Source organism: Typopeltis vanoorti, chromosome 23, assembly GCF_054136105.1.
Source record: "Typopeltis vanoorti isolate ZY-2024b chromosome 23, IOZ_Tvanoo_1.0, whole genome shotgun sequence".
NCBI classification, from domain to species: Eukaryota; Metazoa; Arthropoda; class Arachnida; order Uropygi; family Thelyphonidae; genus Typopeltis; species Typopeltis vanoorti.
The window spans coordinates 17,293,226-17,309,202 of NC_143571.1; the positions used below are offsets into that span (position 1 = coordinate 17,293,226).

The following is a 15,977-nucleotide window of genomic DNA, read 5'->3' on the forward strand; positions in this document are numbered from 1 at the left end:
ATTATTCTTTTGCAGTCTGTTAGAATGTAGTCTGTTTCATTTCTTATATTGCCATTTGGGATTCCCAAGTCTGCTTTTCCTGCTCTTTTTTTTGGAAGAAGGCATTCAGGATGAAAAGTTTTTCTGCTTCTGACAATTTTTTTCATTTCTGTTACCTAGTCCAAAGGAACCAATGACAGTTTCTTGATTTCCATCCTTCCCAATTTTAGCATCAAGGTCACCACATATAAAAGTGTAAGTGGACTTTTGCTGTAGCGGCTCCTCAAGATTCTTATAGAATTCATTTATCTCATTATCACTTGAAGTCGATGTAGGAGCATAACACATGATAATTTTAAGGATGGCCTTTCTTCCAAGATCTGCCTTCAGAGTGCCAAATCTTATATGAAAGATCTCACATGTTTTTGTCTTTATTTCAGTAACACCTATTATGTTGATCTGGTATTTATCCAATTCTTCTGTTAGTTCCATTTTTTTTCTGTTGATGTGCCGATCTTAATCTCTGCTGATGTTGGGTTGGGGTTTGTTCCAGGTAGCTGACTTTTCACTGTTTGCTCTGTTTCCCTGATGACAACAATGGGGCCTTGTTTAACCGGGCAATGTCCCAGCTTCTATGAATTTCCATTATGTTGTACTATCATTTTGAGTTATGGCGTAAGAATTCCACTACTGAATCTGTTTTTAGTTCTTTATGTATTTCTGCTTATTTTTTTGTCCTAGAAAATTAATACTGAGGCTGATTCCATGAACAATCTTTCATATTTAAAATATTTATTCATGGAATCAGCCTCAGCTCTAAAAAAACCTCAACAAATTTGGGTGCATGAGACTGCCCCAAATTTGGGAAGCTTGCATCTCGAGAACTTCAGCCCAACAGCCAAGGCAACCCAATATAGCCCACTAGGAGCACCTTTAGGACTCTAGGAACAACAGTAGTTTTCTCGCTTCTGCTTCATTTGCTTTTTGTAGTGCCTGCATGTACGTGTCATAGTAGTATGTTCCCATGAAGATGGCAATGTGACATTGCTGAAATATAGGAGGTATTTATTAAAGTTTCTTTTAATTAATAGTCATGTTACCAATGTATAAGCCTATCTACAAGAATTCCATTATAAAAATAAATAAATAACAATAGATATTAGTCATTGCTGTGGTAATTTTAATTAATTTTCTTATTTTTTTTGTAATATTACTCTTTGTGTAATACATTTGAAACCATGAATGTGTGACAGTGTTTTCTGCCTTTTCAACATTCTGGTGATAGAATAGTCAGTCATCAAAATATTTTACATTTATGAAGGAAATGGAAAAGATGACATAGCTCAGGTGTGATGCACATTGCCACTTGTATCATCATCAAATTCCTGCCATGCACCTTCAAGGGGTGTACAGGATATGATAGTACTACATGAAAAATTCACATCATTACCAACTTTCTATCTACAGTTTTCCTCCAAATCAGTCTGTTATTTGTCAAGACTCCAACATTATCAGATCTTATATTTCTATCCTCTAAGGCACTTTTTATATCAATCCACCTATATCTTGGTCTTCCTCTGGCTTTTTTCCCTGCCAACCTGACAGAGAACACTTGTTTTGCTAATCTTTCCTTTCCCATTCTGTTTAAGTGACCATATTACCTGAGATTAGCTCTGCTAAAACATTCCTGGATGCTAACAATATTAAATTCTGTCCTAATATCCTCATTTTTAATATGATATTGTGATGCCATCAGTTCACTTCTCTAATCTCTCTCAGGACACTCATATCTGCAGTCTATAGTCTTTGGTCAAGTGTTTTATTTCTAACCCAGCTCTCAGATTCATAAGTTAAAATTGGTTTGAACACTATCTTGTATACAGCTAATCTAGTATTTTGGCTAATTTTTCTCTTATTCCATATAAATTTATTCAGTTGACTTCCTACCATACCAGCTTTGTTGATTCTGTTATCTATTTCCATATTTAATTTATCATCTTCACTAAACATTGTGCCTGAGTAGCTGAAATGTTTTTTACTTGTTCTATAGGTTCTTCATTCACTACAGTTGATATTTTCGATGCTTCTGGCTATTTTCATTGTCTTTGTGTTATTATTGCTGACCTTCATACCATATCTATTACAACAGTTATTCAGTTTAGTCAGGGAATCTTGCAGACTTAGTAGATTTATTTAGAAGTATAACATCGTCCACATAAAGCAAAGAGCTTTAACATCTCCAATTTTGATATCAGGTTTAATACCACTTTCCTTCGTAATGTGATCCATATAGATAATGAATAACCAAGGGGATAATTGTATCATCATCATTAATAATAATTCTGCTTAATGCTTTCTTAACAATGTTTTCCGCCTTTTCAATATTCTGGTAATACAGTAGTTAGTCATCAAGATATTTTACATTTATGAAGGAAATGGAAAAGATGACATAGCTCAGGTATGATGTGCATTGCCACTTGTATCATCATCGTTGGTCATAATTCTGCATAATGCAGATCCCCCCCCCCCCCACCAAACAAAAAATAAATAAATAAATTACATCAAATGATGATTGCCTGAGAGAATGTGTTATTTTACTATGTATAAATTATTTAGGATATAACTTTTTAATGCTACACTTTGTTAAATGATTCATGCACATAAACCAAGTTATATGTAAACCACATTCATATGTATTTCAAAATGTAGGGTAAATTTATGACTATCTTGTCTATCTCATCAGATTTATTTTTAATTGTAGAGTCCAGATGGAAAATACCTTGCTAGTGGAGCCATTGATGGCATCATCAAAGTTTTTGATATTTCTACTGGTAAATTAGTTCACACACTAGAAGGTTTGTAAGTGATTTAAATGATCTTTATGTATAATATTTCCATTATAAATTTAATGGATAGATATATATATATAGCCCCTAACTATTATGATACTTATTTTAGATATATATAGTGAAAGCTTTATTTTTATTTGTAAGCTTCCTATAATAGTACAATATGTTGAACAATCATATGTGTAACCTAAGAGCTCATCCAGGTTACGATATGCATAAAGTCACAGAAATTTATGTAATGCATTTTCATTATATACACATATGTACATTCATATAATATATGATCACAAGATGACATAGCACAGTTATGATGCACATTACCACTTGTATCATCCTTAGTAATAATTTTACTTAATGTAAATTAACCCCCCCCCCCCAACAAAAATTAAATAAATTACTTCAAATGACTGCTGGTCATCATTTGGGTCCATTTGGCCCACAGTTACCATTACATAATGTCATTACTTGCTCATTCAGATTCGAAACCTGGGAAACTATATCCAGCTCTTCACAATCATTCCTGCACTCATACTCATTTGTCCCAGGAGTGGCTGGACACATGCTTTGCTTCCCCCTAATTTCTCTAGTTACTCTGGTTTTGCACTTCCAAAAGTATGAAATATGACCGAAGTAGCAAATTACAGACCAATTAGTATCTCTGGATTGGTGGTTCAAGTATTGGAAAAGTTGGTTAAAAGTAAAATTCAGGAATCAGTGGATAAAAATATGATACTCTATAGGAGACAGCATGGCTTTGTGAAAGGGAGGTCCTGCCTTAGTAATTTATTCACATTTTATAATAAGGTAACAGTGGAGTTAGAGACAAGAAATGACTCCACTATAATATTTCTGGACTTTGCAAAGCCATTTGACAAAATACCACATGGAATATTATTACATAAGTTGGAGCAAATGGGAATAGATATGAAGTTGATGGCTGATAGACATCAGAGGGTGATGTATGGTGGAGTGGAATAAAGGCGAATGAGGGAGACTAGTGGAGCACCTAGGGCTTTGTATTAGGGCCACTACTTGTTAATTTGTACATTAATGATAGCCAAAAGTCAAAGGGGAGGTATCCAGTTGTTTGCTGATGATGCAAACTGGGTAGAGCAATAGTTGATAAAGGTAATATAGATATCTTGCAGGATGACTTGAACTTGTTGCTACATCATTCTCCACTAAACCATCACTGAGGGGTGATAACCTCTCTGAATCCTGGATGCTATGCACGTGCTGTGCTACCATCTGGGAGGAGGGATATACCCAATTATTTTGGTGGTTTAACAATTCTTTAATGGTGAAAATCTTACTGTGAAGAGGATATCTCTGTCAATAGAAATATTCCAGTTTTGTGACCACAAGTTTATTAGAGAACTGTTTTTAAAAACTAAACAAGTACTAAAAATAACCTGACAAGTTTCGTTAGATGTAAGACGAACATCTTCAGGGGTAAAGAGAACTAACAGTTTTAAGCACAAACTATAAGAAATTACAACATACAAGTTCATTTGTTGGTATTATGAACATCAATCCCAGGTCATCAGTTAGTACACTTAACATCATTTTCTGCGAAACATTCGTCTCTCACAACATTACTGTCTGCGTTTTCATAGGATTACAGTAGAGGTGTACCTTCACAACCCTCACAAGCTGATGCATCCTAACACAGCATGGTTGACAGTCTTCTATGTTGTTATAATGGTCAATAGTCCGATACACAAACATCCTACTAATCCCGAGTGTTTTTAGCACTTTGAAAATAGCAGTTGGCTGCATTCCAATCTTGTGAGTGCTATTACAGATTCACAGTTGTTTGTTTACCCTTCCTAGACACTTTAGTTACATGCCTTCTTAGCGGTACACTTTCCTTCACTGTATATAGAAAACCCACACACACAGGCAGATACATTCACCAACTCTCCCACCACCACCCCGCTCAACAATATGGCATTATTAAACCTCTTACCAAGAGAGCCCACAATATTTGTTCCAGTGGAACCACCCTTTCAACTGAGCTTAACCACATACACAACACTTTCCTCTCCAATGGCTACAGCAATCACAGTATTAAAAAAATAATCAGGTCCTCCCCCATTCCCTGGTCTTCTCTTCAGAATGAGTTTAGAAATACCGTCACCATTCTCTACATCCATGGCACATCCGAAAAAATAGCCAAGATTTTAAAAAAGTACAACCTACACACAGCATTTAAGCCCCACCGCAAACTTGTTACCCTTATCTGCTCTACAAAAGATCAGCTCCCTCCTCACTTAGTGCCTGGAGTCTATAAAGTACCGTTCCTGTAAACTGACATAATTTGGACAGACAGGCAAATCAGCAACAATCCGCCTGTAGGAACATAAGTCATACATCTGCAACCATGACTATGGTCAGTCAGGCCTGGCTTACCATGTCTTGGATACAACCCACAGTATCTCATGGGGAAAAAACCACCATGCACCACCTACAGCAAATTCAAAAAAAAAGAGAGACTATTCTTAGAATCAACAGCAGCCCTCAGGAATCGACCAAATTTTAATAAATATGGTTGCATTAAGCTTCCTAAGATTTGGGAAACGCTTATCACCAGAGGTCCCACTTTACATTCCAGGCCACCTACAACTGCCCTTAGAGGGCATCTCCACCTAGATAGGACTTTAGTGTCACCCACGTGATTGGGCTTAGTATTGTGTGTTATTTGTATATATGTTACATTAGTTTTTTTGTAATCCCTGAAGATGTCTCTGACTGAGATGAAATATAGGAAGTATTAAATTCTGTTTTAATCCTTTCTGAGTGCTGTATACAATCCATTAAGCCTCCAACATGATGTCCTCATAACACTTAAGCCTCTACACACAGATACACAGTTCTCATAATCTCCCGACTGCATGTTAATATGTACAGCTAGACAACTCTCTCTCTCTACTGATAAATGCTTGAATGTTGGGTGTGCACAGTGCCACTAACAGGCTCGCCCAATTCTGTGGGCAGCACAGCTCTGTGCAGAAGTTGTAACAGTATTTGTGACATGACTATGCATAAGATCGAAAAAAAAATATTTTTTAATACATGGTGAGTAGGGGGGAAAGCAAGAGGTCACACTTCGAAGTTGTCCAAGAGTGTGTTTAGTAAGTTGTCTAAGAGTGTAGTTAGTAAGGGTGTACTGACTAAGTTCTTTACTTGGAGGGTGGTAAATGAGTGGAATAGGTTGTCAGAGGTAGTTGTGAGTTCCTCAACAATGAATAAGTTTAAGTATGACATGCCTGTAAACATAATTGTTAATACAGACTGTTCTTTACAAAAGTATCATAATAAGTTCAATTCATCTACGAGGGTGGTCTAAAAAGTTCTCGCCCTCGACCATAGATGGCAACACTATTGGCAAGATTTTTTTTTTCTAAGTTGGTACATCTGTCATAAGTATCCATGTGAAATTGCAAGTCATTCTATCAAGTAGTTTGTTTTCTATAGCTGTCTGAAGCAAAAGTGTTATCTGTATCCCTTGAAATGGATAAAATTGACTATCGTGCAGTTATAAAATTCTTTGTAAAAGAAGGTTTACCACCAAATGAAATTCATTAGAAGTTCATAAAAGTTTATGGGCACTCGTCGCCTTCATTTTCAGCAATTAAGAAATGGGCTGCCGAGTTTACATGTGGCCGTACTAGCCTTGAAGGTGATCCACGTGAAGGATGTTCAAAAAGTATAACAACAGAAATCATTGATCACGTGCACGATATGGTATTGGATAACCAGTGAGTCAAAGTGCATGAAATTGCAGACTATGGGTGTCAAACTTGTGGGCTGCGTGCGGCTTGCATGCAGTCTGCAACGAATATTTTTGCCACCCAGCCAAATGTTTGCCAATGAAAGTGATTACTACGTATAGCCGTGTTGCATGCATTTCCTTTACACGCAGGCGAACCATTTCCCCCACTATTTCTACCAGCCGATTATATACCTACTATCACATGCCAGTGCCACGCCCACGTCTAGTCGTCAGTTTTGTTTGAACTGACTTGTTTGGTGTGCATACCAGGAAATATTTTGCTTTCGGTGAACAAGAAAAATAAGTTTATTTACGTTACGCTTATTAATTTGTGCAGTCATTTAGTGTCTGGTAAGTTGATGTTCAAGAAAAAATATCAGTTTTTATTAAAATATTCAGCATGTCTATCGAAACCAAGTGATAGTAATAAACAAAAAATTGCTGGCGAACATCGAAATTTCTAAGAAAAGTGGGAATTGGAGTATTTTTGCTGTGAAGTAAAAAATAAAATAATCTGCTTAATATGTAATAATGTTATCAGTGTACCAAAGTTATACAACATTCATCGTCACTATGAACAACATAAATCAAAATATGATAATTACGAGGGATTAATAAGACAAGAAAAGTTGAAAGAACTCAAGTCGGGACTGAAAAACAACAGTTCATGTTTACTAAAGTATCACCAGAAAGTGAAGTGGCGGTGCATGCAAGCTACGTCTTGTCAGAGTTGATAGCTAAACACTCAAAACCTTTTACTGAAGATGATTTCATTAAGGAATGTCTAATTAAAGCTGCAGAAATTATTTGTCCTGAAAATATGAAGGCTTTTCAAACAATCTCTTTGTCTCGAAATGCAGTTGCGGAAAGAATTACTGTTTTGGATTCTGAATATATAGAGATTTAAGTAATTATTTGCTTCAGAATCCAACATGATCTTCCATCATATAAGCTGAACTTGTAATTATTTAATGTAAATAACTTGTTTATAAATTAATATTCATATAACTACCTTTAAGTTTATTTGATATTTAATTATTTAATCAAGGATATGTATTAATAGTGAAAAGACTCTGTATTAAAATATTATTAAGTTTATTTTATTTATTGCTTTATTAATATAAGAATTTATATTTAACATTTTAACTGCATATTAATTGAACTGTAAATATTCTTTATTTTTTTCTGTATGTAGAGGTATAATGTTATGCAATACCTCAGTTTTATTATATTTTGTTTTGGTTGACATGGAGACGTATGTAAGATAGCTTGCACGAGTTTAGAACAGTGCGTGAGAAAGAGAATTGAAGGGCTGGAAAGGATTTTAGTCGAAGAGAGCACAAGAACAATTTCGGCAGAAAGAAGGGATATATAAGCTAAGAACACTGAAAAAAGGATTCATTCGGATGGAATCGGAGGAGAAGCATTCGGGGAATCAGAGTGCGATAATAGCGAGTCGACGAGTCACTCAAGTAGCTAATTAAAGTCTACTGGTCGAGGAGCGGTTAGCAAATAAAGCAACGGAAGATAGCAAAGTAGCAACCGGATGACTAGCGATAATTTTGTTGAGATTTAATTCCAGGCTGACTTTTTAAGGATGCACGGAAACTTGAAGCATAGCACAGAGTAACTAAGAGAATAAGTAGAGGCAGTAAAGTTGAATTTAAACGATAGCTGTGTTAAGAAATATAGTGTCTAAAAGATTAAATAAATGCCGGAAGTATATGCAGCTGTGCGTAAAACTTCAAGTTAAAGAATTACTGTGTGTTACCTCAGTTCAAGAGTTATTAGTAGAATACTGAATTGGTCAAGTGATGTCAAAGGTAGTACAAGCGTTTTGATCTGAGCAAGAACGCTTAACTATGTGAATTGCGACCATTAATTTTTCAGTTATTACTAAGAAGATTTGTTTTAATGAGTGCTGTTAATTGTTTTATGTGTATACAGTTATAAGAAATGTTCGTATATAAGTAGATGAACAAGGAAGATTTACTGGTAAGAATTATCCAACTATTGATATTCCTATGCAGAGATATGTGTGTGTTTCTTCCTAAAATATCCCTATATTAACAGTAACATTTTTGTAGAGATTAGCTGGAGTGCGGATTTAAAAGTGTATACTTGTGAAAAAGTGTTGCCGCCATTATATTGTATTTGAAACTTAAGTAACTGTAAGATATTTGTGTAATTGGTTACCAAGGAACTTCATGACTTTGAGCTTTACCAAGTGCTTAATTGAATTTTGTAAAGGCTGTGTTTCGGACAACAGATTTAGCATTGCTTAAAATTATATGACTGTATTATCAGAAGAGCTAAAATGTTTATAATATCTCATTTAGTGATTTGAACTTAAGTGTATAATTTGTGATCCTAAATTAAATGTTTGTTTGTTGATCTAAAGTTGTATTTTGCCTGAATCTCTTTTACTGCACCATTCATAAAATATTCGAACCAAAGCAGGTTAATTAAATAAGTTAAATATACTCGGCTAGTATATATAATAACACATAAAAGAGAAATAGTTGAGAGTTGGTTTTACTCTAATTCTTGGACTAATTTAGATATAGAGTGGCACAGTCAATAAATATAAATTTTCTCTATATTTGGATTAGAAATCAACTAGCAACTTATTTTTTGTTTAAGAACATCGTAGTGATAAACATGTCGGATCCAAAGTATGGGTTAAGACGAAGTAGGATCCAACAACTGATTTGGCTGACGACTTAAGTGTTCAGATCAAAGCAAAATCATCTAGTTTTGAAGCTTTTTTCCATTGCCTGTGACGAGAGTATGGACATTGAGGGCGTGGCTCAATTAGCTGTGTTTCTTCGTGCTTGCGACGGATTTCAACATATTTGAGGAATTATTGGAACTAGTACCAGTGCATAACACTAATACAGGACAAGATATATTTGTGTTTTTGAACTTCTGCAAAAATATAATCTACCTCTGTCAAAATTAACTTCTGTAGCTACAGATGGAGCTCCTTCTATGACCAGAAAAAACAATGGTTTCGTGGCATTACTGCAAAAAAAACAAAGTAAAATTTATGACTGATCCAAGATTTATCATATGCATTGCATTATACATCAAGAAGTATTATGCGCGAAAGTAATAAACATGGAAAATGTGTTGACATCTATCAAAAAAATCATTAATTTCATAAAATCTCGAGGCTTAAATCAGCGACAGTTATCTGCTTAAGTGAATTAGACAGCGAATATTCCGGTTTGTCCTACTATACCAAGGTACGTTGGCTATCCTGCTCCAAGATTCATAAACAATTCTTTGTTTAAGAATCTTGGAGCAGGGGACTTGAAAGAAGAAATATGTCAGTTCTTAATAACTAAAAATCAAGACACAAGCCTGTTTTTTTGACACAGTGTGGTTGCAAGATTTATCCTTCATGGTTGATATAACAAAACACTTATATGATTTAAATTTAAAACTGCAAGGAAAAGATCAGATCATTACGAATATGTGTGACCAAGTTAAGGCATTCAAATGTAAACTAGTTATTTGGGAAAAGCAGTTGACAAATGAAGATTTAATGCACTTTCCGACATGCAGCATGAACAAATCAAGTTTAAGTGAAACTGCATCGTATCAAAAATACGCAGAAAAAATTGTAAGCCTTAGAACTGAATTTGAAACAAGGTTTGCAGATTTTAAATTTTTGGAAGACAAGTTTTCTTTGTTTTCTTTGATTTTTTCAATAAATATTGAATCAGTACCTAATCAAATGCAAATGGAGGTAATTGAGATCCAGTGCGATTCAGATTTGAAGGCAAAATTCAGTGAAGTTGGCATGTCTGGATTTTACAAATATTTACCTGCCAGGTTTAAAAATACTCAAAAATTCGCATATGAAATTATATCCATGTTTGGAAGTACTTATCGGTGTGAGCAGTTATTTACAATTATGAAGGGAAATAAGTCTCCTGTCAGATCCAGAATTACTGACATTCACCTTGGATCAGTTTTGAAAGTAATCACTGCGAACAAGATTTCCCCCGAAGTAGGAAAGGTAGTAGCAGAGAAGAGATGTCAAATGTCAGGGAGAAAACATTAATTTTATCGTTGTTCTTGTTCTTTTTTTATACTGTACTTTTCAAAATAAACCTGCGTTTTTTATGAAAATTGAAGTTTTTGTTTTTTGCGGCCCACATAAACTTAAACCTCGTTTATTTGACCCGTGTTAGCCTTTGAGTTTGACATGCTTGCTCTAGGCATTTCAAAAGAATGTGTAGGATATATTTTGCATGAAGAATTGCAAATGAAAAAGCTTTGTGCAAGATGGGTACCATGCTTGCTCATAGCAGATCAAAAATGCACTCGCATGAAAATCTCTGAACAGTGCTTGGAGCATTTTTACAAGAATAAAACTGATTTTGTGTGTTGATTTATTACTATGGATGAGACTTGGATTCACCATTACACACTAGAATCCAAATAGCAGTCAAAACAGTGGACAGAAGTTGGTTGTTCAGAGCCGAAGAAGACAAAGTCGGTTCGATCAGCAGGAAAGGTCATGGCATTGGTGTTTTGGGATGCTAAAGGCATTTTGTTTATTAATTATCTTGAAAAGGATAAAACAATAACCGGGGAATATTATTCCAATCTTTTAACCAGACTAGACGAAAACATTTGTGAGAAAAGACCCAATTTGCTGAAGAAAAGAATCATCTTTCATCAGGACAATGCACCTACCCACAAAGGTGTTTTGGCAATGGGAAAATTAAGGGATCTGCACTATGAATTGTTGGAACATCCACCCTATTCTCCAGATTTGGTTCTCTCTGACTTCTGTCTCTTCCCAAAACTAAAACTTTTCCTCTCTGGTCAGCATTTTTCTTTGAATCAAGAGGTGATTGCAGCTGTAGAAGGGTATTTTGCAGATCTTACTGAAAAGCACTACAGGGATAGGATGATGCTGTTGGAGCATTGCTGGAATAAATGTATTAGTCTTTAAGAGAGATTATGTTGAAGAATAAAAATAATTTTGAAATTATAAATTTGTTTTTTCATTGTTAGGCCGAGAACTTTTCAGACCATTCTTGTATTTATGCTTTGTGTTATGCTTTAGCAAGATCACATTTCTCTTCACTTCTTGGAATAAAACTTAAAATCATTCTTGATATAAACATATCACATTGATAGCTTGTGATTTAAATAGCTATGTTTCTCTTTTATTCCAAGCATCCATTTTCTTCATTTATCGATGAAACAAATCCCAAGTGCATCCTATTAGATAAAGAATGATTCACAAGTTTTTGAAATTTATATTAAATTTTGATTGTTTATTGTGAATCATACTAAATAATATATGGCTGAGCAAAATTAATCATTGATGTTTTATGCTTGCATTTTTAAGATAAATGGCTATGATGGTCATTTTATTCATCATAGAAATTATGGAAACAACTACCATGTTAGGGTAAAACTTCAGTTTAATATAAACCAAAATAATTACTTGACAGTTGATGATGATGACTTTCACATTAAGGTCATCATCTGGAGTATACACACGCACATATATATATAATACACACACACACACCGAAAGAAACAAACTGCACTGCAATCTACATGGTATGCTAAATTTACATTGATTTGGTCATTTGTTAAACTATTCTCCAGATGATGACCTTAATGCAAAGGTTGAAATGTTGTGTGATTATTTTGATTTATATTAAACTGAAGTTTTACTCTAACATGGTAGTTGTTTCTGTAATTTTTATGATGAATTCTGATCACCGTGTAACCTTGAAGGAAAGGATGGTCTTTTTATGTTGCTTGCACCTGCAAAAGGTTATTTGCAAACCTATAATATATTTTGCACTGTGGGTGGGCTAAGGATATTTTTTCCTTTTTTTTTCAATTTTATTTATATTTTTTGTATTTTTAATTAATTTTTTTACATAGTCTGAAAACTCTAGAGACCAAACTTGAAACTTTTTCAAGCCACTTTAAGTGTATATATGTGCGTGTGTATACTCCAGATGATGGCCAGTGTAAGACCACTGAAATTCTTCTCCCACCTAAAGACAATCACAAACATCCATGCCCACAGCAGGATTCAAACCTGCTGTGGGCATGGATGTTTATTTGGTTAGTACGTTTGATTCACAAGTGGGTAGTACGTTTGCTCTCCTACCAAACAGACACAGTCTGTTTGGTTGGAGAGCAAACGTACTACCCACTTGGCCACTCAGGCCAGCCAATTTATACATGTGTCAGTGTGTGTGTGTATATATATGCACTTCTGTTTGTAGAAACCGCATCATCTGCTGTAACCATGTTTTTTGATAACTAAATTTGAATGCCTATTTGAAAAGGGATAATAACACAATAATTGTTATAAAATAATGAAGATAATATAACATTTTTATTTTTGATTAATATTTGGTTCTTTTTAGTACAGATTACCTGTATACCTCACACACTGCACCTCAATGCTGTGTGTGAGGTATACAGGTGACATTTAGGAAAGAAGAAGCTCATTAGCATTTTTCTTGAAAGAATTGGAGGTTGTAGATCTTGTGGAACACTTCATAAGTAAGGCTGTTCCCAAGGACAGCAGTAGATGGAATAAAATAAAAGAATGTTTAGTATGTTTGCAGTTGTACAGAAATGATGTTGAGCAGCTGCTGTTCTTATATTAAAAAGTATAATAGGAAGCGGAAGAATGATGGCTGTTAGTTCAGCAGAACAGTGTTCATGGAAATACTTATAGAAAAAAGATAACTGATGTGAAGTATCTTCATGATTATACTTGGATACAGGATTAAACAAGAACGTAATTTTTTGTCAAGTATAATTTACTTTGTTACCAAGTGAAAAATCTTTCATCTATCTCTGATGCAGAGTATTTTAATCATAAGGTAATGCACCATTTTATTACTTGTATATGGAAAATCTACTACTTCTGCAATAATTCAATCTTGGTATTTTCGTAGGTTTCGGTAGTGGTTCTCCCCATTATGTTTAGCAATATACACATCTGAAAGAAAGGTATGTGTTTTGCTTTATGGGATACTAAGTCAACAGCCTCTGTATACATGTTTGGCTACTCTTTGTAGATCACATGTTCTCCATTTGTCCACATACTGTGAGGCTCTTAACATCTTAATGTCTGGTACCCCAGGATTCAATTCTTGGGGGTGAGGGTGGGAAACTTCCCTTCCTTAGTCACCTTTATTACACACTAACCTGATGGATTCTTGGTATTTTCAGTTTATAGCCCCCCCCCCCTCCCACACAGGTGGATATGTTCACCAACAGTTATGCTACCTCTCCCAACAATATATAGGATTATTAAAACCTTACCACCATCATCATCATCATCAAATTCCTGATATATACCCTCAAAGGGTATATATCAGGAATTTGATACATGTATTACTATCATACAGGATATGATAGTAATACATGAAAAATTTACATCATTACTAACTTCCTATCTACAATTTTCCTCCAAATCAGCCTTGTTAGCTGTCAAGACTCCAACATTATCAGATCTTATATTTCTATCGTCTAAGGCACTTTTTACTCTATCAATCCACCTATATCTTGGTCTTCATCTGGGTCGTTTTCCTGCCAACCTGGCAGAGAATACTTGTTTTGCTTGTTTTCATATTGCCATTGATGCCATCTGTTCATTTCCCTAATATTTCTCAGGACTCTCATATCTGCAATCTTTAGCCTTTGGTCAAGTGTTTTATTTCTCACCAGCTCTCAGATCCATAAGTTAAAATTGGCTTGAACACTGTCCTGTATACAGCTAATTTAGTGTTTTAGCTAATTTCTCTCTTATTCCATATATCACGGAATCTTGCAGACTTGTAATGGATTTATTTAGAAGTATGACATCGTCCGCATAAAGCAAATAGCTGAGATTAACATCTCCAATTTTAATATCAGGTTTAATATCACTTTCCTTCATAATGTGATCCATATAGATAATGAATAACAGGGGATAACATACATCCTTGTCTGACACTACCAGACTTAACATTAAACTATCTTCCTGTACTTCAATTCTAGCTGCTGACTTACAACTCAAATAAAGACTAATTATTGCTTGATATAATGCCCCATTGACACCATATAACTGTAGCATTTTGAATAGCTTCTCTCTTGGCACCTTGTCATATGCCTTTTCCAGATCTGCAAAATTTAAATACAGATCTTTGTTATATTCCCATGATTTGTCAACTATCTGTTGTAAAGTGAAAACTGATCCTGACAACCTCTGTTTGGCCTGAATCCAGCTTTTCTTCCACAATTCTCTCAACTGTTTTTCAAGTATACTGGCATAAATCTTGCCCAGAACACACTCAGTAGGGAAATGCTTCTGTAATTTTCACATTCAGTTTTATTTCCCTTTTTATATATGGGTACTATTAGAGCTTTACTCCAATCATCAGGAATTCGTCCCTCTGTCCAGGCTTTCTGAACTATGCAGTGCACCCACTGTAAGACTTTTATACCACCATACTTCAGTATTTCTGGTCGATTATCATTTACTCCTGCTGCCTTTCCACATTTCAGGCTTTTGATGGCTTTTTCTACTTCAAGGATGGATATGTATTCTTAACTGCATGCCTGGTCAGTATTTTACCACTCTGCTGTCATCACTGCTTTTTTCATTTAGCAATTTTTCGAAGTAATTACTCTATACGAAGGATATCTTTTTCTCCTGTTTTCTTGTCACCTTTATCATCTCTAACTCCTTTTACAGCACTCTTTCCTCCATTCCTAAGCTTCTTCAACAACCTCCAGAATATCTTGCCACCTTCTTGATAATTATTTTCTGTGTTCTTACGAAAGTCCTCTCATGACTTTTGTTTAGTTAGTTTTACACAGTGTTTAGCTTTCTTACATCAACCTATAATACATTAGTACTGTGTATGGGTAGTGGGTTTGGAGAGGAGGAATTTGTTTACATTTGATTTGAATGACTTTAAATTGTATTCCTTGGGAAACACAGCAGGTGGGAGACTGTTCCACAGTGCAGCAGTTGCAGGGATGAAGGAAGAGGAAAATAAAGTTGTTCTGTTTGTTTCTAGGTGTACTGTGAAGGGATGTTGTGCAGCAGCTGCACATGTTCCAATGAGCTTAGTACTGAGAAGGGGAATTATTGATGTTATTTCAGATGAGCATTTCCCATGAAAATATTTGTAAAATAAACATACTGCAGAGACCATCTGCATCTGTGTGAAAGTGGGGGGGAGAGAGTTGGTAAGGGATGGATTATTGATAAGTCTAATTGCTCTCCTCTGTATTGAGTCGAGCATTTTGAGAGAGCTTTTAGGATCCCCACCCCATATGTGGGAGCAGTATTCAATAGTTGGGCGGATTTGTTACTTGTA

The 15,977-nt window shown here is 35.0% G+C and overlaps 1 protein-coding gene across 3 annotated transcripts in view; it reads left to right on the plus strand.

Moving 5' to 3' along the window:
• The window catches only part of LOC150093659 (uncharacterized), a 162,131-nt gene that overhangs the window by 83,393 nt on the left and 62,761 nt on the right, over positions 1–15,977 (plus strand). For all 3 annotated transcript variants that reach the window (XM_090412751.1, XM_090412752.1, XM_090412749.1), the window contains exon 7: positions 2,741–2,834. In XM_090412751.1, coding sequence (XP_090268877.1) covers positions 2,741–2,834 — 94 coding nt within the window. The remainder of the gene's footprint in view (positions 1–2,740; positions 2,835–15,977) is intronic.